The sequence below is a fragment of the Plecotus auritus genome (assembly GCF_963455305.1).
Source record: "Plecotus auritus genome assembly, chromosome: 1".
NCBI lineage: Eukaryota > Metazoa > Chordata > Mammalia > Chiroptera > Vespertilionidae > Plecotus > Plecotus auritus.
Window position 1 is genome coordinate 115,399,383 of NC_137770.1, and position 26,556 is coordinate 115,425,938.

At 42.9% G+C, this 26,556-nt stretch overlaps 1 protein-coding gene across 4 annotated transcripts in view; it reads left to right on the forward strand.

The window, feature by feature from the left end:
• Nucleotides 1–26,556, forward strand: part of SNUPN (snurportin 1) — a 44,266-nt gene that overhangs the window by 12,492 nt on the left and 5,218 nt on the right. For 2 of the 4 annotated variants that reach the window (XM_080644370.1, XM_080644369.1), the window contains exons 4-8: nt 3,598–3,702; nt 3,923–4,019; nt 5,990–6,087; nt 23,217–23,294; nt 25,185–25,265. In XM_080644370.1, coding sequence (XP_080500496.1) covers nt 3,598–3,702; nt 3,923–4,019; nt 5,990–6,087; nt 23,217–23,294; nt 25,185–25,265 — 459 coding nt within the window. The remainder of the gene's footprint in view (nt 1–3,597; nt 3,703–3,922; nt 4,020–5,989; nt 6,088–23,216; nt 23,295–25,184; nt 25,266–26,556) is intronic. The other 2 variants (XM_080644371.1, XM_080644372.1) reach the window with 1 other exon arrangement.

Genomic DNA, 26,556 nt, shown 5'->3' on the forward strand with positions numbered 1-26,556 from the left:
CTGCTAACTGGACAAGGTAAGGTTTGCTGGTGTTGGGGCTGGCAGACTGACCAGGCCCCTGAAAGCAGCAATGTTCTCCGCTCACTCAAGGCTTGCTCATTCAGGCTAACCCCTTATTGTCTGCCAGATGTTGGCTCCTTTCCTCATCATAGAAGTGAATAGTGTGTCCCAGCCTATTTCTGAAATGAGTTCTCAACTGTGTGGTTTGGAGAAGGGAGGGAATCTAGAACCTTGTCCCAGCGAGTGAACTTTATGCAGAAGTAACTGAGTTGTGCTGCAGGGGTTGAGGGTGGGGGTGCCCCATCATTGGGCCCTGGTCACAGCTCCCCATCAGGTCTGCAGGCTTGGGGATAACTGAGCTGGGTGGAGCCCCCGCCCAAACCTGGCCCTGGAGGCCTTGGACCAGCAGTCCAGTTTCTGTCCTCCACCTGAGCTGCTGGCACAGTATCTTATGTAACAAAAATATAAAATTAGGGAATTTTATGATTTCTGTGCAAGTAAATTTTTTTAAATATATTATATTGTTTTTTTACAGGGAGGAAGGGAGAGGGATAGAGATTTAGAAACATCGATGAGAGAGAAACATCAATCAGCTGCCTCCTACACACTCCCCACTGGGTATGTGCCTGCAACCAAGGTACATGCTCTTGACCGGAATCGAACCTGGGACCCTTGAGTCTGCAGGCCAATGCTCTATCCACTGAGCCAAACCGGTTAGGGCTGTGCAAGTAAATTTAATAAGAAGTTAATGCTCTAGCTGGTTAGGGCTGTGCAAGTAAATTTAATAAGAAGTTAATGCTCTAGCTGGTTTGGCTCAGTGGATAGAGCGTCGGCCTGCGGTCAAGGACACATGCCCGGGTTGCGGGCTCATTCCCCAGTAGGGGGCATGCAAGAGGCAGCCGATCAATGACTCTCTCTCATCATTGATGTTTCTGTCTATCCCTTCCTCTCTGAAATCAGTAAAAAAAAAAAATATATATATATATATATATATATATATATATATATATATATATATATATAATATATATAAAATATATATATATATTTTTTTTTTAAGTTAAGTTTTCTCCTGATGTTAGGCAACTCCTGAGTTCCTCCATCTTTTGGTCATTCTCCCTGCATAGGGGACACTCTGAATTGGTGTCACACCACTGGGTTCTTTTCACTTTTTTGATAATGGGGATCTAGAACTCGTTGAGGCAGCACAGAAGTTTTAAATTTTGTGTAGTCTAATTTATCTTTTTTTTTTTTTTTTTTTTTTAGTATATTTTTATTGATTTTAGAGAGGAAGGGAGAGATAGGAACATGTGCCCTGATTGAGAATCGAACTGTGACTTCCTGGTTCATAGGTTAACGTTCAACCACTGAGCCACACCACCAGGCTAATCTATTTTTTGTTTTGTCACTTGTTCTTTTAGTGTTATATTACTACTCTTCTTTTGTGTTGATTATGCCTTGGGTTTAAGATTTAGTAGCAGAGATAGTGGTGATGCAGTTAACAGGGCTATAGAATGCAAAAGGAGAAGGGTGTGTGTTTTAGGGTTGGGAAATACTTAGGCAACACAGAAGGTAGTAAATTCCATTTTTTATATACTATACTGAGTTTAAGGTATAGAGAAGACAAAGAAAGAAATATTAAGTGGCCAGCTTGAAATATATGTCTGGAGGAAAGGAAGGAAATCTGGACAAGAAAAAGAAGGCAATTGGGAGGCATCCATCCTCTTAGAATGATGGGTGAAGCTACAGAAATAGATGACATCTACCCCCAAGGGGGCAGCATCTGAGAGAAAAGGGGGGCATAAACAAACAGCCTCATGAAGATTATTTACCTGTTTTGGGGGAGTGTGTGGAAGAATATTTGGAGGAAAAAACAGTAGCACTGTGTCATAGGGACAAGGGAACATATAGCAAGGAGGAGGATATGACTGGCAGCATCAGACAGGAAGTGGAAGAAGGAGGATAGGGAAGAGACACTTGGTAGCAAAGAAGTCATTGATGGTCTTTAGCAGGGCTGTGGGGTAGCAAATTTGGACTGAGGGTGTCAGTAGCTGGGAAGACAACAACGATGTGCAGTAGTTTGAAAAAAAAAGGAGAAAGATAGTTTAACAAATGCAGAGTGATATAAGGTTTTCATTTTTGTTTTGCTTTTGAAGATTAGGGGGTAAGTATTTTGTGGGCTAAGAGGAAGGAGAGAGAAAAGATTCAATGGGAGGGATTCATTGATAGGCCTAAGTTTTATAGATGAGATGGACTGTGAGTGATGAGTGGAAGAATTAACCTTTTCAGCTTAATTTCACCAACAGCCTCCCCCATTTCTTGAGGCAAATTTCCTGCTATCCTTTTTTAACATTCATTTTTATTTTTTTACTGATTTCAGAGAGGAAGGGAAAGGGAGAGAGAGATAGAAACATCAATGATGACAATCATTGGTCGGCTGTCTCCTGCATGCCCCCTACTGAGGATCAAGCCCAAACCTGGGCATGTGCCCTTGACTGGAATCAACCCTGGGACCCTTCAGTCCATAGGCTGACGCTCTATCCACTGAGCCAAACCTGCTAGGGCCCTAATATTCTTTAGTATAGTGTTTGTTTCACCAGTTTGGGAAAGAATGCTCTAGTTTAAGAGCATGTCAATGTCAGGGACCTTATCATTAAGGTATAGTCCCTGGAACATAATCATTATGGTAATGGTAGGTTGGTTGACAAAGTAAGGAAAGGAAGAGGGTCCCTTCGCCCTGGTCTAGAGGGCAAGGTAGTAAGAATGGATATAAATGCAGGTAATGAAGGTGAGGAGAGAAGTTGAAGTTCACAGTGAGTAGCCTCCATCCCATCAGTTGAGCAGGAGATAGTGGACAGCTAATAGCAAGTAGGGTGGAGGCTCCTACTGTCAGTCTTTTTTGCCCTCATTCTTTAACTTGTATTTTCATTATGGATATATAATACTAGTGATCCAGTGCACAGATCCATGTACCTTGAAAGGAAACTAATTAGAAGATGGCCAGCGGGGCGGGACTGGGCGAGACGGGCTGGACACGCCCTGGAGCCAACCTCTCGCACTCCCTCCCCTGCCAGCTGGCTGCACCCGGGGTGGTTCCGTGGCTCAAAGGGCATCTGTGAAGTGAGCGGGTCCCTCCAGCAGGTGAAGTCCCTCGACCTGGCCTGCAGGGATTGGGCCAAAATCGGCTCTCCAACATCCCCCGAGGGGTCCCCGAGTGTAAGAGGGCACTCTGCAAAGTTGCTGTCGTAGCAAGTGTGCAGTAAACCAGATTCGGGGCCGACAGTGCCCCAGCAACAACATAACCCATGGCTGAAGGTGGATTTGCGTGGCCCCGCGAGGAATCAGGCTCCCTCCTCTCTGGTTTCGGGGTGCATCGCCTGAGAACCACCGCTGCCAAGTTAATGCACCTCAGCAGCTCCTGCATTGAGCATCTGCCCCCTGGTGGTCAGTGTGCATCATAGCAACCAGTCAGAGGGGCAGAGGGACACTTAGCATATTAGCTTTTATATATATAGATAGTATATAGATTCCTTGTCATTGTAAATAGTGGAGCAGCACACCCCTGTTGATTTTTAACACCATATTTTGTGTTCCCAGTTGATGCTTTCTGAGTGGTTAATTGACGTCCCTTCAGATTTGGGGCAGGAATGGATTGTGGTTGTGTGCCCTGTTGGAAAAAGAGCGCTTATCGTGGCCTCCAGGGTGAGTAGCTGCCTCCTCTTACATCACCAAGCCTTGTCTGTAATAAGAGGGATTCTTTGCACTTCATGTTCCTTGTCCACCACAGCAGCTGTGCCTAGCATGGGGATTGAAACACTTGCCTGTAGGAAGATTTTTTGAGAGCCATCTTTGGCCTCTGCAGAGTGTGGGAGCAAGAGTGTGAGGAGAACTGATGTCTAATGGTACCTTTCTTTCCAAATAGGGTTCTACCAGTGCCTACACCAAGAGTGGTTACTGTGTCAACAAGTTTTCTTCGCTTCTGCCAGGAGGCAACAAGCGAAACTCAACAACAGCAAAAGGTACCTACATGAAATTGTCTATTTTTTTTTTTAGTTTATAATTACTATGTTTTTTAATCAGTAAAAGATAGTGTAAGCTTCTTGGTCATTTGTTTTAAAGATCCACTTTGAAAGCATGCCTTTGAAACTGCATAGACACCGCCCTGCCCATTGAATTCAGGCCATCTCCTTCAAAGTCAGCCCTCTGTAGCTGCAGAGTAGATGTAGCCCAATGTGGCCTGCTTGGCAAAAAAATCCCTGAATCAAAATTAGCATGCCTTTCCCATGAACTGCCATTACAAGGTGACAGCTACAGTTTATTGGGGAAGGTCCCTTAGAATGCTGAGCGTAATGTACAGTAAGATGTTGCTGGGGCTTCCCTGCCGAATTCCCATTTTTCCTTTATCGTTGTACTAACCTTAGCTTCTCTCTCCCACCTGAGCCTAGCTGAGGAGACTAAGATCATGGAGGTGAAATAACTTGCTCATGGTCATTCAGTGACAAAGTGGCGGAGCTGGGATAAACCCTGCTCTCTTCCCTGCCTGCTAAGGCTCCCTTGCTGGTTCCTCATGTCCTCAGTACTGAGCCCAACTTCTCCTTTGACTTTTAGAGCTCCTCACACATGGGCTTTGGTCTACCCATCTTTGTATCTTTCCCCTACTCTCCATATCTACCCTTAGCTCTGTTCTACTGGTTTGCCTTCTTGCTCCCCTCATGTACCCAATTTATTTTACCTCTGTGCCTTTTCTCATGCCAATTTAGTACTCTGGCCTGGAATGCCCTCCCAACCCTCTGCCCTGTTGTTTTAATTCTCTTAACCCAGAAGACTGTGTTCATATCACATGTCTTCTATGAAGCACTTCCTGCTGCTCCAATCCCTTGTTTTCTGGAATTCCTATTGTTCTTAGTTTGTGCTATAGTTCAGCTCTTGGTTCTTTCCTCTGTGATCATCTTATCTCCTTAACTGGATTGTGATTGTTTTAAAAATACATTTTATTGATTTTTTACAGAGAGGAAGGGAGAGGGATAGAGAGTTAGAAACATCGATGAGACAGAAACATCGATCAGCTGCCTCCTGCACACCCCCTACTGGAGATGTGTCCGAAACCAAGACACATGCCCTTGACCGAATCGAACCTGGGACCCTTTTTGGTCCGCAGGCCGATGTTCTATATGCCGAGCCAAAACCAGCTAGGATTTGGCTCGGCATATATAACAGGCTGGATTGTGATTTTTGTTGTTGTTGTTGTTGTTAATCCTCACCCAAGGATATTTTCTCCTCTTTTTTTTTTTTTTTTTTCCTGCACACCTCCTACTGGGGATGTGCCCACAACCAAGGTACATGCCCTTGACCGGAATCGAACCTGGAACCTTTCAGTCTGCAGGCCGACGCTCTATCCACTGAGCCAAACCGGTTAGGGCTTCTCCTCTTTTTTTTAAGAGAGAATAGAAGGTTGGGGGAGAGAGTAAAACATCCATGTAAGAGAGGCACATTGATCAGTTGCCTCCCGCACCCAGACTGGGGATCAAACCTGCAACTCTTTGGTCGCGGGCCCATGCTCTAACCACTGAGCCATGTTGGCGAGGGCAGATTGTAACTTTCTTAAAGGCAGGGACTACATGCAGGTAATGTTCCCCACAGAACACAATGCCCATGATAGGAACTCAAAAGTAATTACAAACTAAAATGCTTTCAAACTTGAGCTTCTGTAAGTAAATGTCCCAATTTATATAAAAGCTCAGAATTTCCAGTTGGCTTAGGGGTTGCCTTGATCCCTCCTGTGTTGTCCTACCTCAGGTCACCATTCTTCAGCTGCATCATGAAGAATGCCTTCCCCACTGAATTCTCATACCTTAGTGCTGGTGCTTGCTGCAAGTACCAAGGATTATTGGATTCTGTTTCCAAGCCCTAAGATGGGCTTCCTAGATGGTGGTGGAGGGAACCCTGATTGGAAGGGCACCCTGTACTGACTTTCTGCATTGTGTCCCAGACTATACCATTCTGGACTGCATTTACAGTGAGGCAAAGCAGACCTACTACATTCTGGATGTGATGTGCTGGCGGGGCCACCCTTTTTATGACTGCCAGGTAAGGAACAATAATCTCCTCATGTGTTCTGTTTTCTCCATTTCTTGCATCTTTGAGTTTGTTTAAATTAGCTTTTCTTTTTAAATATGGAATGTTTCATGAATTTGCAGGTTATCCTTGCACAGGGGCCATGCTAATCACTGTATCGTTCCAGTTTTAGTATATGTGCTGCTGAAGCAAGCACAGTATAGTAAATTCTTGAGGAGAGGAAAGAAAGAAAGAGAGCAGAAGGGTAGGCTGGGACTTTTATAGGTTGCAGCTGCCCCCTGCCCTCTCCAGAGTCTTGGGAGGATTGTTGTCAGGGATGATTGTAGGTGAAGGGAATGCCTTTGATCAAGATAGAGAAGGTGAAATGTAGACTCTTGCAGAAAGTCAGTATGGGGGAAAAAGAACAATTGTGAATAAAAAAATGGGAAAAAGTATGTACTATCAACAATCATTTTAAATGTAAATGGATTAAGTGCTCCAATAAAAAGACATAAGGTAGACCTAGCTGGTTTGGCTTAGTGAATAGACCGTTGGCATGCAGACTTGTAGGTCCCAGGTTTGATTCCAGTCAAGGGCATGTACCATGGTTGCTGGCTCCTCTCTGGCCTGAGTCCTGGTCAGGGCGGGTATAGGAGGCAACCAATTGATCTGTTTCTCTCACATCAGTGTTTCTCTCTGTCTTTCCCTCTCTCTTCCACTCTTTATAAAAAATTAATGGAAAAATATCCTTGGGTGAGGATTAAAAAAAAAAAAGACATAAGGTATCTGAGTGGATAATAAAATAAGATCGATACATACATTGTGTGCGAGACCCTTTTCCAGTTGAAAGATACACAGACTGAAAGTAAATGGGTGGAAAAAGTTTTTTAAAATATATTTTTATTGATTAAAGAGAAGAAAGGAGAGGGAGAGAGATAGAAACATCAATGATGAAAAAGAATCATTGATCGGCTGTCTCCTACACACCGCACACTTGAGATCGACCCCACAACCAGAGGGTGTGCCCATGTACCCTGACTGGGAATTGAATCATGACCTGCTGGTTCATTTGTCCACTGAGCCACACTGGCCTGGCAGGAAAATATATTTTAAGCAAATGCAAATGCAAAAAAAAAAAAAAAAGCTGGCATAACAATACTTCTGTCATATAAAATAGACTTTAAAACAAAGGCTGTAATAAGAGACAAAGAAGGACACCTTATAATGATAAAGGGATTAATCCAATAAGAGGACATAATCCTTGTAAACATGCAGCCAACATAGCAGCACCTAATGTATAAAGCAAAAATTGACAGACATAAAGGGAGAGATCGACAGAATTAGAGTCATAGTAGGGGACTTTAACACTCCATCATCATCCAAAGCAATTTATAGATTGATCTTCCAGAAAGACAACAAGGAAAGCATGCTTAAAGGACATATTAAACCAGCTGGATTTAATTGATATTTTTAGAGTATTTCACTTCAAAGCAGTAGAATATACAGTTTTCAAGTGCTTTTGAAACATTTTCCAGGATCACATGTTAAGCCAGAAAACAGTTCTCAGTGAACGTAAGAAAATTGAAATCAAATGAAGCATCAAATCAAGATCAAGGAAAAAAACAAAAGATATCTTGAGACAAATGAAAATGAAAACACAACAACCCAAAGTCTATGGGACACATGAAGTAAAAGTCCTAAGAAGAAAATTCATTGCAGTATAGGCCTACCTCAAAAACAAGAAAAAATCTCAGTCTAACTTTGCTATTAAAGGAGCTAGGAAAAGAACAAGATACAGACCCCAAAGTGAGTAGAAGGAAGAAGATAATAAAGATGAGAGTGGAAATAAACCAAAAATAGTCTAAAAAAGAATCCAAGAGCTGATTCTTTAAAAAGATAAACAAAATGGAGAATCCTTTAACCAGGCTCTTCAAGAATAAAAGAACAGCCCAGCCAGTGTGACTCAGTAGTTGAATATCAACCTATGAACCAGGTCACAGTTCGATTCCTGGTCAGGGTACTTGCCTAGGTTGCAGGCTCAACCCCCAGTAGGGGGGGGTGTAGGAGGCAGCCAATCAGCGATTCTCTCTCATCATTGATGTTTATATCTCCCTTTCTGAAATCAATACTCGTTTTGTTGTTGTTGTTGTTTTTTAAGAAAAGAGCCCGCCCTAGCTGGTTTGGCTCAGTGGATAGAGCGATGGCCTGTGGACTGAAGGGTCCCCGGTTTGATTCTGATCAAGTGCACATGCCCAGGTTGTGGGCTCGATCCCCAGTAGGGGGCATGCAGGAGGCAGCCAGTCAATGATTCTTATCATTGATGTTTCTATCTCCCTCTCCCTTCCTCTGAAGTCAATAAAAATGTAAATAAATAAACAAATAAATAAATAATAGGGAGGGAGGGAAAGATAGGAAAGAAAGAAAGAAAGAAAGAAAGAAAGGAAGGAAGGAAGGAAGGAAGGAAGGAAGGAAGGAAGGAAGGAAGGAAGGAAGGAAGGAAAGAAAAGAAAGAAAGAAAGAAAAAGAAAGAAGAAAGAAAGAAAGAGAAAGAAAGAAAGAAGAAAGAAAGAAAGAAAGAAAGAAAGAAAGAAAGAAAGAAAGAAAGAAAGAGAAAGAAAAGAAAGAAAGAAGTAAAGAAAAGAGCCCTGGCCAGGTGACTCGGAGCATCGTCCCATACACCAAAAGGTGGGTTTGATTCCCAGTCAGGGCACATATCTAGGTTGTAGGTTCTTTCCCAGGTTGGGGTGTGTAAGGGAGGCAACTGATCTGTTTCTCCCCTCCACCCCTGTCCTTGTTCTGTAATCAATAAAAAACATGTGTTTGGGTGAGTTTAAAAGAATAAAAAAAGAGGTCCCAAATAAATAAAATCAGAAATGAAAGTAAAGTGATAACTGACACCATAGAAATACAAAGGATTATTAAAAAAAATACTACAAAAATTATATTCCAACAAATTGCACAATCTGGAAGAAATGAATAAATTTCTAGAAACATATAATCTTCCAAGACTGAATCAAGAAAAAGAAGAATATCTGAACATACCAGTTACTACCAACTGAAACTAAATCAGTAATCAAAAAACTCGCAACAAATACAAGCTCTAGACTGGATGGCTCACAAGTGAATTTTATCAAACATTCGAAAAATTAACACCTATTCTCAAAGTACTCCCAAAAGTTGAAGAGGAAAGAAAGCTCCCAAGCTCATTTTATGAGGATGTCATAACCATCATTTCAAGCCTGATGAAGACATAACAAAAAGGATATATCTGTGACAAACATAGGTACAAAAATCCTCCACAAATTTTAGCAAACTGAATTAAGCAGTATATTCAAAAGATTTTTTAATGACCAAATGGGATTTATTCCTAGGATGCAAAGTTGGTTCAACATCTTCAAATCAGTAAACATGATACAACCACATATCATCATATTAACACATGCAGGAAACGCAAATGAACCTTGGCTGGGTAGCTCTGTTGACTAGTACCATCCTGATAGGTCAAGGTTGCGGGCTCAATCTCTGTTAGGGCACATACAAAAACAACCAATGAATGCATAAATAAGTACAACAACAAATCAATATTTCTCTTTCTGTCTCTCTCTAAAATCAGTAAATTTTAAAAAAGGGTATTTGACAAAATTCAGCAGCCTTTTATGATAAAAAGTCTGAGCCAAGTTGGAATAGAGGGAATGTACCTCAACACAATAAAGTTCATATATGACAAACCCACAGCTGACTTCATAGCCAATGGGGAAAAGTTAAAAGTGTTTTCTTTAAGACTAGGAACAATAAACATTTGCACCACTTTTATTCAACATAATACTGGAACTCCTAACCACATCAATCAGACAAGAAAATGAAATAAAAGGCATGCAAATTGGAAAGGGAGAAGTAAAGCTGTTGCACTGCCTAGGTTGCTCAGTTGGAGCACAGTCCCTATGCACCAAGGTTGTTTCTGGTCAGGGCACATGCAGGAATCAACCAATTAATGCATAAATAAGTGGAACAACAAATCTGTCTCTTCCTCTCAAATCAATAAAAAAATTTAACACCGAAAAAAAAAGGAAATTTGCTGCTTCCTTCAGCAGCACACATACTAAAATGGAATACTGCAGAGATTAGCATGGCCTTTGGGCAAGGATGACATACAAATTCATCAAGCATTACATATTTGGAGGATTAAAAAGTACAAATTGGCAGTTACAAAATCGTCATGGGGATGTGGAGTATAGAATAGGGAATATAGTCAATAATATTGTAATAATTGGTATCAGATGGGTATTAGACATATCAGGGTGATCACTTCGTAAGTGTCATAGATGATTAATAACTATGGTCCTCCTGAAGCTAATATAATGTATGTTGACTAATTTAAAAAATTCATTTTTTAAATATATTTTTATTGATTTCTGAGAAGAAGGGAGAGGAAGAGAAAGATAGAAACATCCATGGTGAGAGAGAATCATTGATCGGCTGCCTCCTGCATGCCCCCACTGCGGATTGAGCCCGCAACCCGGGCATATGCCCTTGACGGGAATCGAACCAGGACCCTTCAGTCCACAGGCTGATACTCTATCTGCTGAGCCAAACCAGCTAGGGCAAAATTTTTTCAAAAATATTTTTGCCCTAGGCGGCTTGGCTCAGTAGATAAAGCATCAGCCTGCGGACTGAAGGGTCCCAGGTTCGATTCTGGCCAAGGCCACAATGCCTGGGTTGCAGGCTCAATCCCTGGTAGGGGGTATGCAGGAGGCAGCCGATCAATGATTCTTTTTCATCATTGATGTTTCTATCTCTCTCTCCTTCTCCCTTCCTCTCTGAAATCAATAAAGAAATATATATTTTTTAAAGTTTAAAAATATATGTATTTTTATTGGTTTTTGGAGAGGAAGGGAGAGAGAGAAAAACATTGATGGAGACATTGAACAGCTGTCTCCTTCATGGCCCCTACCAGGAATTGAGCCGGCAACCTTTGGGTACACAGGACAATACCCAAACAACTGAGCCACATCAGCCAGGGTAAAGAAAAATTTTTATTTTAAGAGTTAAGTAAAGAGAACCAAGATGGTGGCATAGGTAAACACCTGTACTTGCTGCCTCTCACAACTTCATCAAAATTACAACTAAAAGACAGAACAACTATCATCCAGAACTGAAGGAAAACTGGCTGAGTGGAAGTACTACAACCAGAGAAGTAAAGAAGAAAGTGCATTGAGACTGGTAGGAGGTACAGAGGCGCGGAATGGGCTAGCACCTGGGTGCACTGCTTTTTTAATCGGGGGGGAGATACAAGCTCCCGCTTGCTCTGAACTCCAGTTCCGGGCAAGACTCTGGGGGACTCAGACACATACAGGGAGAAATGAGTGTTTGGCATCCAGGCAGGAACAAGAAAGTGGCTTTCTTTCAGACGGAGGTGCTTGCAGTGATCATTGTTCCTACGCTGGGACCTCTCCTATGCAGGGCTGATTGGTAGCCATTGCTGTTTGCTCTGCCCTGGTGATTTTCTGAGACCCCACCCCACCCAATTTACAACCACACCCAAGCTGTGCGCAGCAGCTTTTACATATGAATGGCCTGTCCTTTCTTAGCCTAAAACCTGTCAAACAGGCAGCAGCTGGGTCAGGGAGCCCCAAAGTTATCAAAAGAAGGCCCAAGGCCAGCAGCAGGAGCCTACCTTGCTTCACAGCTGGGCCTCATCTGGGCACTTCCAAACCCGATACAAAGAGGAGGAATCTGCAGATCTCTCTGTAGCTCCTGCTGGGTGGTCCCAGGTAGTGGCTGACTTTGCACCTCCTTGGAGATCCAAGAGCCAGTTTACCCAGTGGTCAGTGTGAGACCATATCAAATTACAACTCTTCACATCCATAAGAGACACACTCAAGGGGCAGACCCAGTGAGCACCAAAGCCACACTGAAGCAAGTCCTGCCCCATAAGGGTGTCTCCTGCACAGCAGTTCTTCCATTGTAGACACAGCTGGTCCTCACAGCCAATTGGCCTGGAGGTCAGTTCCTCCCAGTGATACCAACAGCAATCAAGGCTTAACTACAAGACTGTGCACACACCCCTAACTGGTTTGGCTCAGTGGATAGAGTGTCGGCCTGTGGACTCAAGGGTTCCAGGTTCGATTCTGGGAGGGGGCATGTACCTTGGTTGTGGGCACATCCTCAGAAGGGGATGTGCAGGAGGCAACTGATCGATGTTTCTCTCTCATCGATGTTTCGAACTCTCTATCCCTCTTCCTTCCTCTCTGTGAGAAAATCAATAAAATATATTTAAAAAAAGAAATGACTTCATTATATATATAAAAAAAAAAGACTGTGCACACAGCCCACAAAAGGGGGATGCACCAGGAGTGTCCACCTCAGGTGATTGGGGAGGCCGAGCCACTAGGCCCTATAGGACACCTACCACACAAGGCCACTCTACCAACTCAAGGAGACTTAGCAGCTACCCAATACATAGAAACAAACACAGGGAAGCAGCCAAAATGCAGAGACAAAGAAACATGTCACAAATGAAAGAAATGGAAGAAAGCAAAATCCTGGATATAGAGTTTAAAACCACAGTTACAAGGTTACTCAAGAATATTCTAGAAACCTCCAAGGAACTTAGTGAGACCTTCAAGGATCTTAGTGAGAATGAAATTAAGCATACACTGACTAAAATAAAGAATAATATACAGAGATTCAACAGTAGACTAGAGGATTCCAAGAATCAAATCAAAGATTTGAAATACGAGGAAGCAAAAAACACCCAACCAGAAGACCAAAAAGAAAAAAGAATCCAAAAATATGAAGATAGTGTAAGGAGCCTCTGGAACAAATTAAAGTGTACTAACATCCTAATTATGGGGGTGCCAGAAGAAGAGAGAGAGCAAGACATTGAAAACCTATTTGAAGAAATAATGACAGAGGGGGCTGGGGCTGGAGGCTCCTGAGCATTCAGACCAGGGCCACCTTCTCTTGGAGGCTTAGTGGGTTTGGGGATGGAATGGCACTGTTGGGGTGGCTTCAGACATGGAATGGACATACTGGAAACTGGCTGCTCGACTGGAGGGATTGTTTTCTGAGATGGGGATCCCCCACAGAAACAATGCAGCGTCCCCCTGAGGGCAGGACCAAGGATGTCTGGCAACTGAGGTCTCCCAGCCCCCAGGATAGGGACCACCTGCAGTAACTGCTCAATAAAAGGACCAGTAAAGCACTGAGGCTTCTGTAGAGGGTGGGGCTGAATGCCAGCTGAAGAAGGGTGGGTCCCAGGACCCCTAGCAGGTGCTATTTAAGCTCCAGGCTGTGTGGAGAGAGTCTTATGTGCAGAGGGCACAGCAGCATCGAAGATGCAGGAACCACAGTCCCCCAAGGGCTCTTCACTTTCCGCAACCCATTCGAGGAAGAGGCGGCAGAAGTGCACGGTGTACAGCATAGAACAGTGGCTACAGTTGGAGGAATTCTTTAAGAAGAAACGCTGCGGGACCTATGGGGAACACAAGGACTTGGCGAACAAGCTGAACCTGCAGGAGCACCAAGTGCAGGTGTGGCTCAAGAACCGCAGGGCCAAAGACCGCAGGCTGCAGCGACTGCGCGGGCAGCAAGGCCAGGGAGTTGCCGCTGCTCCCCAGGAACTGGAGTCTGCACCCCTCAACCTGCGCCCATGCTTGCGGGCCCTGCGTTCCAGGGGGACCCTGTGCTCCCCTCCACACCTGTGTTCCCTGAGGAGCCAGTGTTCCCCGCCAACCCTGTGCTCCCTGCCGGCCCTCTGCACCACTGGGACCCAGGTTTCTGCAGCCGCCCTCCGCCCAGACCCTTCGAAGTCTTCCCAGAAGCAGAACCCTGCGTCTTCAGCTACAGGCAGGCCTGCTGAGACCCTGCACAGGACTTCCAAGGCAAGGTCCCCGCTGCACCTGTTCTAGTTCCAGCTCCAGCTCCAGCTCAAGCCAGAATCTCGCCTCAGGGCCCCTACACCTTTAGTTTCTCTCCCGACCGACCCTGTTGTGACCCCTGAAGTCACAGAGCTGCACTCACCCGAAGGCCCCTTGGAGGGGCCCTTTTCCTCCTGCCAGCCTTGGGCTGAGAGGGAGGAGGACCCCTACAAGTTACTGGATCTTTAAGGGAGTCTATCCCCGCCAAGTCCTGCAGATGTCGCGCGTCCACGGGAAAAGGGTGTGCGCCCATGCGGGTGCGAGAAGCGCTGGTCATTGCATCTTGGACGCCAGTTGCTCTTGTGCAGCGTCAGCGCACCTCTAAGCATCCAACTTGCAGAGGTGGCATTTGCTCTGCTCCCTTTGTGGCCACTGCACATGCGCATTGTGTGGGACTGCTCCACGGCGCACATGACCTCACTGCGAGTTCTCAGTGCTGGGAGCGCAATAGCTGCTGGTGGTGCAGGATCCACTAGAGAGCTGCTGCCAAGAACTTTCCAAAGGACCCAGCCCAACCTCCATGCTCCTCCTGGCGGCGTGCTCTGGCACTGGTAGGACTGGGAGAGCTTTTTGTGTTAGCACATCTGTGACTCGTGGCTGCCTTGTGCTTTTCCTATTGCATTCGCTGGACTCGGAGAATTGACCTCCTTCTCACGGCATAATTGGACACCAGGAAGACTCAACTCATAACGTATCTATATTTTTATTAATTTTTGGTAACATTTGAATTGCTCCTATTTCTAGGCAATGAATGTGTTACAAACCTTTGTCCCATTTGTATTTTCCATTGATAGAATTGATTGATTGTAATGTATTCTATTTCAGTATGACTCATTACCTGGTGTTATATTATGCCTTTGTCGTTTTTATCAGTGGAAAACTGATGCTGCAAAATAATAAATGTATTAAAAGTTTTAAAAAAAGAAAAACAATGACAGATAGAGGGTCCAAGATGGTGGCGTAGGTAAACACCTAAACTGCTGCCTCGCACAACAATTTCAAAACTACAACTAAAAGACAAAACATCTATCACCCAGAACCATGGGAAAGCTGGCTGAGTGGAAGTTCTACAACTAGGAGAAAAGAGCATTGAGACGTGCACAAGTGCTGAAAAGCTGAGGTACGGAGGCACGAGAATCGGGCTGGCGGCGGGCGACTGGGAGTGCTGCTTTTTTCAAGACAAATGGAGACAAGTTCCCGATTACTCCGAACTCCAGTTTCTGGGGAGACGCGGGGCACCCAAACTCCTATGGGGAGAAGCTGGACTGTCTGCCATCGGGTCGGAAAGTGAGGGTGGCTTGCTTGCAGAGCTGCGCGCAGGAATAATCGTTTACTGCACTGTGGCAGGTAACGCAGGGATGCGGTCGGAGACACAGAGCCGGCTTACTGTCAGCCATCACTGTTTGCCACGCCCTAGCCTAGTAACATCATGAGACCCCGCCCCGCACAACCTACAAACCCACCCAAGCTCCAAGCAGTGGCTTTAGCATATGAATGGCCTGCCCTATCGCAGCTTAATCTAGCAAAGTTGCAGCCCGGGTCAGACAGCTCCAAAACCTCCAAACCCCAAGCAAAGAGGAGAAAACTGTAGTTCTCGCTGTAGCTCCTGCTGGGTGGCCTCAGACAGTAGCTGACCTGTACCTCATTGGAGATCCAGAAGCCAGTGTACCTAGTGGTCAGTGTGAGACACCAGATTTCAACTCCTCACATCCATAAGTGACACATTCAAGAGGCAGACTCAGTGAGCACCAAAGCCCCACTGAAACAAGGCCTGCACCATAAGCGTGTATCCAGCGCAGCAGTTCTTCCATTATAGACACAGCGGGTCCTCACAGCCAGTTGGCCTGGAGGTCAATTCCTCCCAGTGTACCAACAGCAATCAAGGCTTAACTACACCAAGACTTTGCACTCAGCCCACAAAGGGGTGTACCAAAGGTGTCCACCTCAGGTGATTGGGGAGGCTGAGCTACCGGCCCCTATAGGTCACCTACCACACAAAGCCACTCCATCAACACAAGGAAGCAGCAAAATGCGGAGACAAAGAAACATGTCACGAATGAGAGAAATGGAGGAAAGCAAACTAATGGACGACATAGAGTTCAGAACCACATTTATAAGGTTACTCAAGAATCTTCTAAAAACCGCTGAGGAACTTAGTGAGACCTTTAAGGATCTTAATGAGAATGCCAAAAAAATGGAAAAGGACCAGTCAGAAATTAAGCATACACTGTCTAAAATAAAGAATATACAGAAACTCAACTGTAGATCAATGTACCCCAAGAATCAAACCAAAGATCTGAAATATGAGGAAACAAAAAACACCCAACCAGAAAAACAAAAAGAAAAAAGAATCCAAAAATATGAAGATAGTGTAAGGAGCCTCTGGGACAACTTTAAGTGTACCAACATCCGAATTTTTGGGGGGCCAGAAGAAGAGAGAGAGCAAAATATTGAAAACCTATTAGAAGAAATAATGACAGAATACTTTCCCTACCTAGTGAAAGAAATAGACTTACAAGTTCAGGAAACGCACAGAACCCCATACAAGAGGAATCCAAAGAAGACCACACTAAAACACATCATAATTAAAATGCCAAGGGCAAAAGACAAAGAGAGAATCTTGAAAGCAGCAAGAGAAAAACGGTTAGTTACCTACAAGGGAGTACCCATACGACTGTCAGCTGATTTCTCAACAGAAACTATGCAGGCCAGAAGGGAGTGGCAAGAAATATTCAAAGTGAGGAATAGCAAGAACCTACAACCAAGATTACCCAGCAAAGCTATCATTTATAATTGAAGGTCAGGTAAAGAGCTTCACAGACAAGAGAAAGCTAAAGGAGTTCATCACTACCAAACCAGTATTATATGAAATGCTGAAGGGTATTCTTTTTTTTTTTTTTTTTTTTTATTGATTTTTTTGCAGAGAGGAAGGGAGAGGGATAGAGAGCTAGAAACATCGATGAGAGAGAGACATCGATCAGCTGCCTCCAGCACACCCCCTACTGGGGATGTGCCCACAACCAAGGTACATGCCCTTGACTGGAATCGAACCTGGGACCCTTCAGTCCTCAGGCCGATGCTCTTTCCACTGAGCCAAACCGGCCAGGGCAGAAGGGTATTCTTTAAGAAAAGGAAGAAGAAGAAAAAGATAAAGATAAAAAAATTATGAACAACAAAGTGACAACAAATACATATCTATCAACAAGTGAATCTAAAAATCAAATGAATAAAAAATCTGATGAACAGAATAAACTGGTGAATGTAATGGAATCAGGGGTATGGGAAGGGAGTGGACTGACAATTCTCAGGGGGGAAGGGGTATGGGGGGTGTGGAAAGAGATTGGACAAAGATATTACACCTATAGACGAGGACAGTGCAGGGGGGTGAGGGCCTGGTGGAGGGGACCGGGTGGAGGGGAGCTATGGGGCGGGGGGGGGGGGGGAAGAGGAATATCTGTAATAATCTGAACAATAAAGATTTTTTAAAAAGTGAAGTAAAACTGTCATTTTTAATAGATGACATGATACTATACATATAGAACCATAACAGTTCCACCAAAAATCAATAGAAGAAAGAAATTGAAGAAGGTACAAATGAAGCATATATTGTGCTCATGGACAGGAAGAATTAACATCACTAAAATGTCTATACTGTGCAAAGCAATCGAGATTCTTTGCAGTCTTTATCAAAGTAACAATGGTTTACAGAAGTAGAAGAAATAATTCTAAATTTATATGGAACCCAAAAGGGCACTAAAAGCCAAAGCCATCTTGAGAAGGAAATAACAAAGTTGGACATATCATGCTACCTGATATTAAACTATATTTGAAGATTGTTGTAATCAAAATGACATGGTACTGGCATAAAAGCAGATTCATAGTTCAATGGAACTGAATAGAAAGCCCAGAAGTAAACCTAAACTCTGTGGTCAATTAATCTATGATAAAGGAGGCAAGAATATCAAATGGGGTAAAGACAGTGTATTCAATAAATGGTGTTGGGAAAACTGGACAGATATATGCAACAAGTGAAACTAGACCACCTTCTTAATCCATTTTGAGTTTATTCTTATATATGGTTTAAAGACTTAAATGTAAGACTCAGAATCATAAAAGCTTTTTTTTTAATGTTTTGTTTTTAATTGATTTTTAGAGGGAGGGGAAAGGAGAGCGATAGAAACATCAATGAGAAGAACATCATCGATCGTCTGCCTCCTGTACACCCACAACTGGGTATCGAGCCTGCAACCTGGGCATGTGCCCTGACCGGGAATTGAATCATAACCTCTTGCTCAACCACTGAGCAACACCGTCTGGGCAAACTAAAAAGTTTTTGCACAGTAAAGGAAACAATCAACAAAAGAAAAAGACAGCCTACTGAAAGGGAGACTATATTTGCCAATAATATATCTGATAAGGAGTTAATACCCAAAATTTATAAAGAACTCACAACACCAAAAATCAAACTACCCAATTAAAAAATGGGCAAAGGACCTAATAGACATTTATTCAAAGAGGTCATACAGATGACCAATAGAAAGATGAAAAGATGCTCTATGTCACTAATCATCAGAGAAATGCAAATTAAAACCACAATGAGATATTATCTCATGCTTGTCAGAATGACTATCATCAATAAATCAGGAAACACCAAGAGTTAGGGAGGATGTGGAAAAAATGGAACCCTTGTGCACTGTTGGTCGTATTTCAAATTGATGCAGCCACTTTGGAAAACAGTATAGAGGTTCCTCAGAAAATTAAAACTAGAACTACTTTATTAACCAGCAATTCTGTCTTTTATTTATTGGTAGAAATCCAAAACACTAATTCTAAAAGATATATGCACTCCTATTTCCAACAGCCAAGATATTAAGCAACCCAACTGCCCATCAGTAGATTGGATAAATAAGGTGAAGCATGTACAATGTAATATTAGTCGGCCATGAAAAGAATGAAATCTTACTATTTGTGACAACATGGATGGACCTAGAAAGTAATGTGCTAAATGAAATAAGACTGGGAAAGGCAAATAATCTATGGAATCTAAAGATCAAAATAAATGATCAAGGAGTATAGAAATAGAAAGAACAAACTGATGGTTGCTAGATGGGAGGAGGTTTGCGGGGGCTGGTTTAAGAATGTGAAAGGATTAAGAATACAAATTGGCAGTTACAAAATAGTCATGGGGATGTAAAGTACAGCATAGGGAATATAGTCAGTAATTTTGTAATTATGTGTGGTGTCAGGTACTAAGACATTGAGGGGATCACTTCATAAATTATATAAATGTCTAAACCTTATACTATATGCCAGAACCAATATAAAATAAGGGATTTCAACTGTAATTGAAAAAAATTAATAAATGAAAGTTCTCAGACCTACTGAATGAGAAACTATTGGGGTGGATTATTTTTTTTTTTAATATATTTTATTGATTTTTTACAGAGAGGAAGGGAGAGGGATAGAGAGTTAGAAACATCGATGAGAGAGAAACATCGATCAGCTGCCTCCTGCACACCTCCCACTGGGGATGTGCCCGCAACCAAGTCACGTGCCCTTGACCGGAATCGAACCTGGGACCCCTCAGTCCGCAGGCTGACGCTCTATCCACTGAGCCAAACCGGTTTTAGCGGGGTGGATTATATTTTAATCAGCCTGCAGGTGCTCTTCATGCAGGCCAAATGTGAGAATCATGGGTTATCACCATAGTCTTTTTTGTTTTTGAGAGAGAGAAAGAGAAACATCATCAACATTGATTGGCTGCTTCTTGCACACCCCCTGCTGGGGATCGAGCCAAAAACCTGGGCATGTGCCCTGACCAGGAATTGAACTGGGGCCTCCTGGTACATGGGTTGATGCTCAGCCACTGAGTCACACCAGCTGGGTAGGCTATTTCCTTTCATGTCATTCCTAAAAGCTAGGTTTCCTCATCTGCTCAGTGGTGGTACTTTGAAACTCTAACATGCTCCTCATTCTAAGAATATTCTCCAGGACATGCATTACTAAGCAATTTTGAGCATTATATCATTGAATTCCTTACATTTCTAAAAGGTAAGTACTCGTATTTGTAATCCTTTTGATAAGGAATTTGAGAGCCACAGATGTTATGTAACTTGCCCAGGTGCAGAGCCAAAACTAAAACTTAGAAGTCTTAAATTCAATCGAGCCCTAACCGGTTTGGCTCAGTGGATAGAGTGTCGGCCTGCAGACTGAAGGGTCCCAGGTTCGATTCTGGTCAAGGGCATGTACCTTGGTTGTGGGCACATCCCCAGTAGGTGGTGTGCGGAGGCAGCTGATCAATGTTTCTCTCTCATTGATGTTTCTAACTCTATCCCTCTCCCTTCTTCTCTGTAAAAACTCAATAAAATATATTTTAAAAAAAATTCAGTCCAGCCGAAACCGGTTTGGCTCGGTGGATAGAGCGTCGGCCTGTGGACTGAAAGGTCCGGGGTTCGATTCCGGTCAAGGGCACGTGCCTTGGTTGCGGGCACATCCCCAGTGGGGCGTGTGCAGGAGGCAGCTGATCGATGTTTCTCTCTCATCGATGTTTCTGACTCTCTATCCCTCTCCCTTCCTCTCTGTAAAAATCAATAAAATATATTTAAAAAAAAAAAAAAAAAAAAAATTCAGTCCAAACACATTTTCCTGTAATTCTGTTGAAGGATATTTTCTTTTTTTTTCTTTTTTTTCTTTTTTTTTTTTAATATATTTTATTGATTTTTTACAGAGAGGAAGGAAGAGGGATAGATAGTCAGAAACATCGATGAGAGAGAAACATCGATCAGCTGCCTCTTGCACACCTCCTACTGGGGATGTGCCCGCAACCAAGGTACATGCCCTTGACCGGAATCGAACCTGGGACCTTTCAGTCCGCAGGCCGACGCTCTATCCACTGAGCCAAACCGGTTTTGGCGAAGGATATTTTCTAACATGCATTTACAATATATGAATTTGGTAACTAAAACCACCTATTTTTTGTTTTAAACTTATCTTTTACCCTCCAAATATTTTCATTTATTTCAGAGAAGAAAGGAGAGGGAGAGATAGAAATATCAATGATGAGCCCTAGCCAATTTGGCTCAGTGGATAGAGTGTTGGCCTACGGACTGAAGGGGTCCCAGGTTCGATTCCCATCAAGGACATATGCCCAGGTTGTGTGCTCGATCCCGAGTAGGGGGCATGCAGGAGGCAGCCAATCAATGATTCTCTCATCAATGTTTCTATCTCTCCCTCTCCCTTCCTCTCTGAAATCAATAAAAATATATTTTTAAAAGATCTTTCCAGGAAACATCAATGATGAGAGAGAATCATTGATGGTCTGCCAACTGCATACCCCCTACTGGGGACCCAACCCGCAACCCTGGCATGTGCCTTGATGGCAAATCGAACCTTGTGCTCTTGGTTCATAGGTCAACGCTTAACCACTGAGCCCCACCAGCTAGGCAAAACCACCTATGTTTTTATAATATAAAGAAAATACTATGTTGTTTTTTTGGTTTCTGAAAGCTAAATAATGTAAGGAAAGAAAATGACATAAATAAGTACAGTAAGGTTTATATCACTGATTCAGAGAATCAAGTAAGCTATATAGTGGTTTCTAGTCCTCCGGATTAAAATAAAACAAAGGTCGACCTAATGTGACTTGGAGTTGTAGAGTCCTGGTCTCTTAGTATTTTTTGTGTGCAACTAGGCAAGTGATGTAATGTCTCTGAGCCTCTGCCCTTTCACCTGTAGAATAATGATAATACAACAGGGTGGTTTTGGATTAATAAGATTATGTTTGTACAGTTCTTATCTTGATGCTGGACACACAGTAGGTCTTCCATAACAAATATTTGGCCTACTGCCATTAATAATATTACTGGATTTTTAAAAAAAAAAAAATCTTCATGCCTTTTTCCTTCTCACACAACCCACTCAACATGGTGTTCAGCTGCTTCATGGAGATTGCCTGGGTGGCCTACCTTTCCTTTGGGCCTCTTGCCACGAAGCTGCTCGAGATTATAGATATCCATCAGAACAGGGCTTTGGTTAATGGAACTTTCACTCAAGTAAGGAGACAAGCCATGACTTCAAATGCACGCGGCTTACTGTCTTCATCCCAAGTTCTCACATAGTGCCCGCCAGAAGTTTACTTAACAAGCCTGGCAGCCACAAGATGGGCCAATAAGATTGAAGCCAGAGAAAAGCAAGCCAAGATGACAGGTTTTGATCATTACAGGGTCATGACGGTAAAGAAAATGAGGAACTGAATAATCAAGCTTGAAGTTAGGAACCTTTAAAAGGCAGTTCTGCCCTGGCCAGTGTGGATTATGGTTAGGAGTGGCAGCCCATGCATCGAAGGGTCACAGGTTGATTCCTGGTCAAAGGCATGTACCTGGGTTGTAGGTACGATCCCTAGCTCCAGTTGGGGCACATGTGGAAGGCAACCAATGGATGTATCTTTTTCACATCGATGTTTCTCTCCTCCCTCCCCATCTTCCTTACCCTATCTAAAAATCAATGGAGAAACTATCCTCTAGTGAGGATTAGCCAAAAGGGGCGGGGGGCAGGGGGCATCTCTTCTTAAAGCTCCCTGCTGTTAAAGGTGGAGCTACAACTGCTTCTGCAAAGGTTCCAGCAAAAATGGTGGCCACTGGCCCTGGCCGATGTGGCTCAATTGGTTGGGTTTCATCACATGCTCAGAAAGGTCACCAGTTCTATTCCCAGTCAGGGCACATGCCCGGGTTTTGAACTCCATCCCTGGGGGGAAGAAGGGGGCATGCAGGAGACAACACATCAATGTTTCTTACCCTTTCTCTCTCTAAAAATCAATAAACTATTCTTTAAAAAAAAGGTGACCGCTGCAGGTAAGACGGCTCCAGTCCAGAGGGCATCTGCCTAGAAAGCTATAGGCCAGAAGGCAGCACTTTGAAAAGCACAAGGATCTGAAAGCTCCAGCCCTAAAAGCACCTGCTACAAAGGCTTCTGGCAAGAAAGTGTGAGAACATAAGAGGCTGTTATAAAAGTAATAACGGTTATTTTGACACGTTTGCAAATCTAAAGAGAAAAAATGAAAGAAAAAAATCTTCAAAGATTTTATAAATATCTTCCTGATCTGATGGCAGTGTTTTAAGGAAATGAGGGTAAATGATAGAAGGGCTTAGGTCTTCATAAATCAGGTGGCTATTTAGAATATGGCTTTTTGCTTCTATTAGAGTTTGAGATGAGCTGTATTTTATCTTTGTCTTTTCTTTGTGGCAGACTGATTTCCGATTCTACTGGATGCATTCAAAGTTACCAGAAGAAGAAGGACTGGGAGAGAACACCAAGCTCAATCCTGTAAGGCCTGGGATTAGGGTTGTAAATTTCTTTATGTGGATTGGTTTGGAATGATCTATTATCTACATATAACCATTATGAATGAAATTCTTTAATATTGAGATAGTACAGCATAGCAGGAAGATTATAGGCTTAACAGTCATCCATATCTGAATTCCAGTTTTGGCTTTCATAATTATTAGGCTAAGCTAAAAACATCACTTGGCCTTAGTTTCTTCATCTGTATAATAGTATTAATAATATCTATTTTACAGGGTGGTTCTAAGAACTAAATGAGAAAAATATGTATGTCCTCCTAGCATAGTACTTATGGTAGGCTCTCAATAAATAGTGGTTGGTGTGAAATGCTAAAGTTCCCCAGTGATGCTGATATCCCTGGTCCATGAGCCACATTTTGATAACCTCTGCTCTTATATCTGAGCTGAGAGTAACTTCATCTAGTCAGTTCCCTCATTTTACAGATGAGAATATAGGCTCAGAGAGGGGATTGCCTTCCCCAAGGTCCCACAGTACAGGATAATAGTTCAAGTATGTTTGTTATCTGCTCAATTATTAAATATATGACAGCTATTTTGAGGAAATTTTATTAAGCCCTGCATATTGGTATTTGCCTGGATTATTTACAACATTTTTTTAAAAATATGTTTTTATTGATTTCAGAGAGAGGAAGGGAGAGGGGGAGAGAGAGAGAGAGAGAGAAACACATCAACGATGAGAGAGAATCATTGATCAGCCATCTCCTGCATGCCCCCCACTGGGTATCGAGCCTGAAACCTGGGCATGTGCCTTACTTGACCAGCAATCGAATTGCCATTTCCTGGTTCATAGGTTGATGCTCAACCATTGAGCTACAATGGCCGGACTGCTTACATTTTTTTTCCTTTTTCTCAATATATTTTTATTGATTTCAGAGAGGAAGGGAGAGGGGGAGAGAGAAACATGAGGGAGAGAGAGAAACATCAGTGATGAGAGAGAATCATTGATCGGCTGCCTCCTGCACACCCCTCACTGGGGATCGAGCCCGAAACCTGGGCATGTGCCCTGACTAGGAATGGAACTGTGACCTCCTGGTTCATAGGTCGATGCTCAACCAATGAGCCATGCCAGGCAGCTCTTCTTTTGTTTTCTTTCTTTTTCCTTTTTCTTTTCTTTCTTTTTTTTTTTGTTTGTTGTTGTTTTGTTACAACATTTTTAAAGGCAATTAGATAACAGTTACAGGACCATAAACGGAGTCAATATTTCCTGTGATGTTATCAATAACATCCTAGAAAAATGTGTATTAAGAAAAGGGGGAACATGGGAGCAGTTCTGGTGCTCTTACATGTATTATCTCATTGAATCCACACAACAGTCCTATGAAGTTGATACTTTTATCCCATTTTACAGATGGGAAAATGAAATCATATAGAGATAAAATGATTGGCAGAGCTGGGAGTCAAAGCACTAGTTATACTGCTTCAGTCTAAAAATCTTTGCAGCTAAAAGAAATAAAAATAATAAATACATACATACATAAATAAAATCCTTGCCGGTGTGAAAGAAGTTCAACTACTCCTTCATTAGGGGCAATTGTCAGAGGGCTGGGAGAATAACATATAATCCCTAAACCTAGCGCAGGACCCTGGTTCTCAATCCTGACTATATGTTAAAATCACTGTCTGGGCTTCTTCCAGACCATTTCCGTCAGAATCAGTAATTTTTAAGAGTTCCCCAAATGATTCTCCTGTATAAAGCAAGGTTGAGAACCATTGACCTAGTAATTCAGCATGTATGTGGAGAGGAGGTAGCTGGGAAGGAAGAGACCAAAAACTTCTTTGATATAGCTTTTTAGTTGCTAGAATAGTATTATTTGTAATATGTACTAATTCTTTGTTCTAATTTATATTTTAGTTTAAATTTGTGGGGCTAAAGAATTTTCCTTGTACCCCTGAGAGCCTGTGTAAGGTGCTGTCTATGGATTTCCCTTTTGAGGTAAAAAAGTCATTGTCTTTATTGTTCTGTTATGGTTTCAGGACACAAGAAAAGTTGGTTACACAGTCTTAAGATATCTTTTGACTTTGCTGAGTTAAAGAATCAGAAAAGGGCTGAGCCCTGGCTGGTATGGCTCAGAAGGTTGGTTGGAATGTCATCCTGAGCACCAAAAAATTGTAGATTCGATTCCCTGTCAGGGCGCATGCGGGAGACAACCTATCGATGATTCTCTTTCTCTCTTTCTATCCCCTCCCCCCTTTCTTCTCTCTAAAATCTCTTTAAGAAAAAGAAAAGGGCTGAAAGCTGATTTCTAGGAAGGGATATACTCACTGCCCTTCAGAGCCTCAGCTTCACCCTTCTACGTAAATCAGAATGCCAGAGGTAGAAGGGCCCTGAAAGGACACCTCATCTAACGCTCTCATTTTACACATAGAGAAACTGAAGCCCAGATCATGGTGAGGCTTTCATTCCTAGATCGTTCTTTGTTTGCCCCTTTCTGCTGTAAGCTTGAGAACCAGGCCCTTTGTGTGACTGCCATGGCTGGTTGTAAAGTCAAGGGGCTTCTTTGACTGATGGACCACAGGGATGTAAACTTCTAATTCTTCCTTCCTAGGAAGAGCAAGTGATCCCTGGGTCTGTCAGTGCTTGCTCAGCAGTGGCATGGGACAGGTGATCAACTCATCCCAGTTTGTGTCCTAGAATTTCCCAGTCTTAGTGTTGAAAGTCTCTCATTGTCAGCAGCAGCTCTTCAGTCTTGGGGCAGTCTTCTGTCATCCTTAGAACCTGCAGTTATCCTCTCCAGTCTCAATAAGCAAACTTTCCTTTGCCCAACAAACCCTTTAAAATTCTGCCTAGTCACTTGCAAGTCTTTACTTGAACTGGATATATTTTGCAGAAAGGATCACAGCTTCAGGCGGTTGCCTTCATTTCTGGGAGTCAATTACGAAGGTGGTAAGAACACCATCTTTATCTTTATTTATCTATTTTTGTTAATCCTCACCTGAGGATATTTTTCCCATTGCTTTTAAGAAAAAGAGGAAGGGAGGGAGGGGGAGAGAGGGGGAGAGAGAGAGAGAGAGAGAGAGAGAGAGAAACATTGATGTGACACAAACACATGGACTGGTTGCCTACCACACTCACCCTGAGGAGTGAACTCACAACCCAGGTACGTGAATCAAACCCGAGACCCTTCAGTGTTCAGGCTGATGCTCTAACTACTGTGCCACACTAACCAGGGTGACTGCCATCTTTATTTTTACTTATAGCCCTTATACTATAAATAAAGTTACAG